At 41.5% G+C, this 3,176-nt stretch overlaps 1 protein-coding gene across 1 annotated transcript; it reads right to left on the reverse strand.

Moving 5' to 3' along the window:
• On the reverse strand, positions 1–2,966 carry LOC127444663 (uncharacterized). The gene is made up of 3 exons (XM_051704175.1): positions 2,648–2,966; positions 1,962–1,995; positions 1–1,680 (listed from the first exon to the last, which is right to left on the reverse strand). The coding sequence occupies exons 1-3, from the start codon at positions 2,882–2,884 to the stop codon at positions 1,250–1,252; spliced, it is 702 nt and encodes a 233-aa protein (XP_051560135.1). The 5' UTR covers positions 2,885–2,966; the 3' UTR covers positions 1–1,249.
• Positions 2,967–3,176: the final 210 nt, after the last annotated feature.

The raw sequence follows: 3,176 nt of genomic DNA on the forward strand, positions 1-3,176 counted from the left end.
TGTATAATTAACATTTTCCTTTATTAAATAGTCCCATTATGCAAAATAAAACAATTCACAAACTTTCATAATTGTTACATTCATCTCTATAGAGTTCCTGAGTTAGTTAGCATTCAAAACTTCTCCACTTTACAACAAACAATACAACACAAGAGTGCGTGTGTGTGTGAAGAGCCATTTACGTATATTCACACATGTAGCTTTTTGACTTTTTACAGTTTTCAGAAGAATGAAAACACTCATCTAACTGATGGCATCTGTCAGAGCATCCACAGCTGTTAGCATGATATGCTAGGGAAACTGTCACATAATTACATTTGTAACCGGTCCTGCTTAACCTGCCCCGAGCGGGATTCGAACCAGGGTCTCAAGCATGGGAGGCAGGCGTGCTAATGAAGAGGTTTACATACAGCACAGCTACCCACCAGCGTGCTCCCTTTACACATGTAGGACTAAAACTTCACATTACAGATTTGAGAGATTTTTAAAGGCAAAGTTCACTCTTTATTTACTCATGCCCATGTCTGTTCCCAACCAGAATTGACATTATTGGTGAACATAATTAGTAAACGATCCCTTTAATTTATCACAAGGCACCTGGTACAGTATTGATGTGTAGGTCAGATTTTACACATTATTTCTGTTACACAGCTAAACATCTGTAGGCTAATATAGTATGTGCAATCTCCAATCTGTGAACGAAAGAAACAGTCGCACTGTTAGACAGCTTTACCATCGGTCGAGCATGACCTGCAAGAGGTCTAGCCCCCGACATACTGCTCATATGTAGTGAAATCTACAGTTTTACACTTACGGTAAACATTAACACATCATATGTACAATATACACAACTAGAAGTATAAATATTACAATTATTATAAATGTATTAACACATATAAATATATTTAAATTATAAATAGTGATAAAACAGCTTTGCTTATCTCTCAGTCATCGGCTAGCCCAGCCAAAATCTTCATGAGCTGAACAATCAGTTTAGTCAATGTATTTGATAAAAAAAACAAACAAGCGGCCAAGGAATGTGTAGAACTTCACGAACAACGCATGTTCCAAATCTGCGAAAATGTTGTGCACAGATTGCGTCTGGGCCTGGGCCACCAGAGTATACAAAGAAGTCCTGAGTGGATAAAAGTGCCGATGAGGATTCGAGACCCACGAGCTCATAGCTGCATGCGAGGAGTCCATGTTCTCCTGAAGTTAGTCTAGTTTCTCACAACCATGCGTGATGACCTCATGCTGCTCCTAGTCTGTCAACCAAAAACATCCCAAATCCAGAATCGTTCAAATCCAGTTTCCAATTGTTGAGTGTCTGTTCTGAAAACTCTGTTTTTGCCAGTAGACGACTTTTTTGTTCCGGAAGCGTGATGACATGCCAGCATGTCCTGCTAACTGGCAACGATCCATTCATGTCAGGCATTTTTGGCAGCGAGACTGTGCAGGTCAGTTGCTTTTTGTTATCTTGATTGTAAAAGCTGGTGGTAAATTGGCCGGCCGGACAGATGTGTGTGCAGGAGAAAGTCAGTTGGACGTACAGGAAGTAGCTTCCAGCTTCGTTCACGTTCAGAACTCTCTGATTCTTCTCATAGCTGTACATCGAACCGATGGACTGTCCCTTACCATACGGGATGGATTCCCATTCCATCACGTTTTCCTTCAGTTGACCTGCAGGGCGGAGACAAAGAGACATGCTCAGTTTCAAGAATTGTGCAGATGAAGTAAACTTTCAAAGGAATATTCACAGTTAAACGCAAGGGCATGTGCGTGTTATTTTCAGTAAATAACAGATTATTAAGGTTACGATAGGACTATTCTGCCTCTTGAGCTTCAGGCATCTTTACTCCTGGAATTGTCTGTTTTTTTATGATTAGACTACAAAAATTGTCCCATGCAATTTGTTCGTATTTAGAGTTCAATATTTGAAATATTAAAAGGATGGAACTTACTGTTGGTGGCCCTCAGGTATGCAAAATTCTGCATCTAGAAAAACGGAAACAGAAAGAGAGAGAAAACTTCAGATACAGGTTTATCAACGATGTATGTGCTCACCTGCAGGAAAGGTGGTGAGACAGGTAAAAAAAAAGACTGTACTGAAATTGTCAAAAATGATGCATCATGAATGTACACACCTGCCGCCCAAGCTATATCGAGTGCAACTGCTAAGATAAGTTCTAAACCTCCTACAATAATGCTTTGCAATAAAATGGAAGTCATGTAAAATAAAGGTGCTTCATTGGCGCTTAAGTTCAGAATGAGAACCCTCTTCTTATCCTCAAACATTTTTGGCTGCATGCCATATGGTTCTTTGGAAATCAGTAAAGTTCTTCAAATCAGTGGTTCTGCTATGACATCAGCCTGTACTGAGCCTAATTGGAAGCATTGCTTTTAAGGATAATAACTGGTCTTAAACTTGTACATGTCCATAAAGCATATGGCATTTCCATGTTAAGTGAAGAAAATGACACTTCTACATCCAAAAACAATGGTATTTCCACTGTAAAATGGCAATAACCTAACCTACTCTAGCTAGTTGCTGCTATTAGACCCCAGCAGTGCGACACTGCAGATTTGGTCTTTTGTATGTTCCCCTTTGGATAAAATCGTCTGCTAAATGACTAAATGTACAACTCACCTTATATGCGGCTCCAGGTGCGACCATCTCGAGTGGGCCCTTCTGCCCGTCTGAGTCTTGCGTCGTCCGCGCGTTCATCTCACTCTCGATGTGTTTGACGAAGAGCAGCGCGGCGGCGAGAGCGACGATAAACATGATGAAGAGCGCGATCACGGACACGGTGAGGAAGGTGTCCAGACACCTGCTGCGGGAGCGCGCACCGGAGGATTGACTCTCAACATCTGGGGACACTGACATCTTCAGAAAACTGCTGTATTATCATGTAATAATAATATCCACATGCCACTTCTCAACTGATGGAGACATGACGAGAGCGCCTTTTATTAGAGCGGTTGAGGAGGAACTAACTGGTTTCCCTCGTCACCTCCTCCCACCAGAGAGAAAAACCGACTGACTTTCCGCTTCTTTCGCTCTTGCGCAAGTGGAGGTGGAAAGCGAGATGAGAGTGAAGTGTGAATTTCTGTGACTGGTGCTCCATATTCCACTCATTATTTCATGGAATGTCGTCTTACATTTTCAGAAGGGGTTC

This window comes from Myxocyprinus asiaticus, chromosome 8 (assembly GCF_019703515.2).
Source record: "Myxocyprinus asiaticus isolate MX2 ecotype Aquarium Trade chromosome 8, UBuf_Myxa_2, whole genome shotgun sequence".
NCBI classification, from domain to species: Eukaryota; Metazoa; Chordata; class Actinopteri; order Cypriniformes; family Catostomidae; genus Myxocyprinus; species Myxocyprinus asiaticus.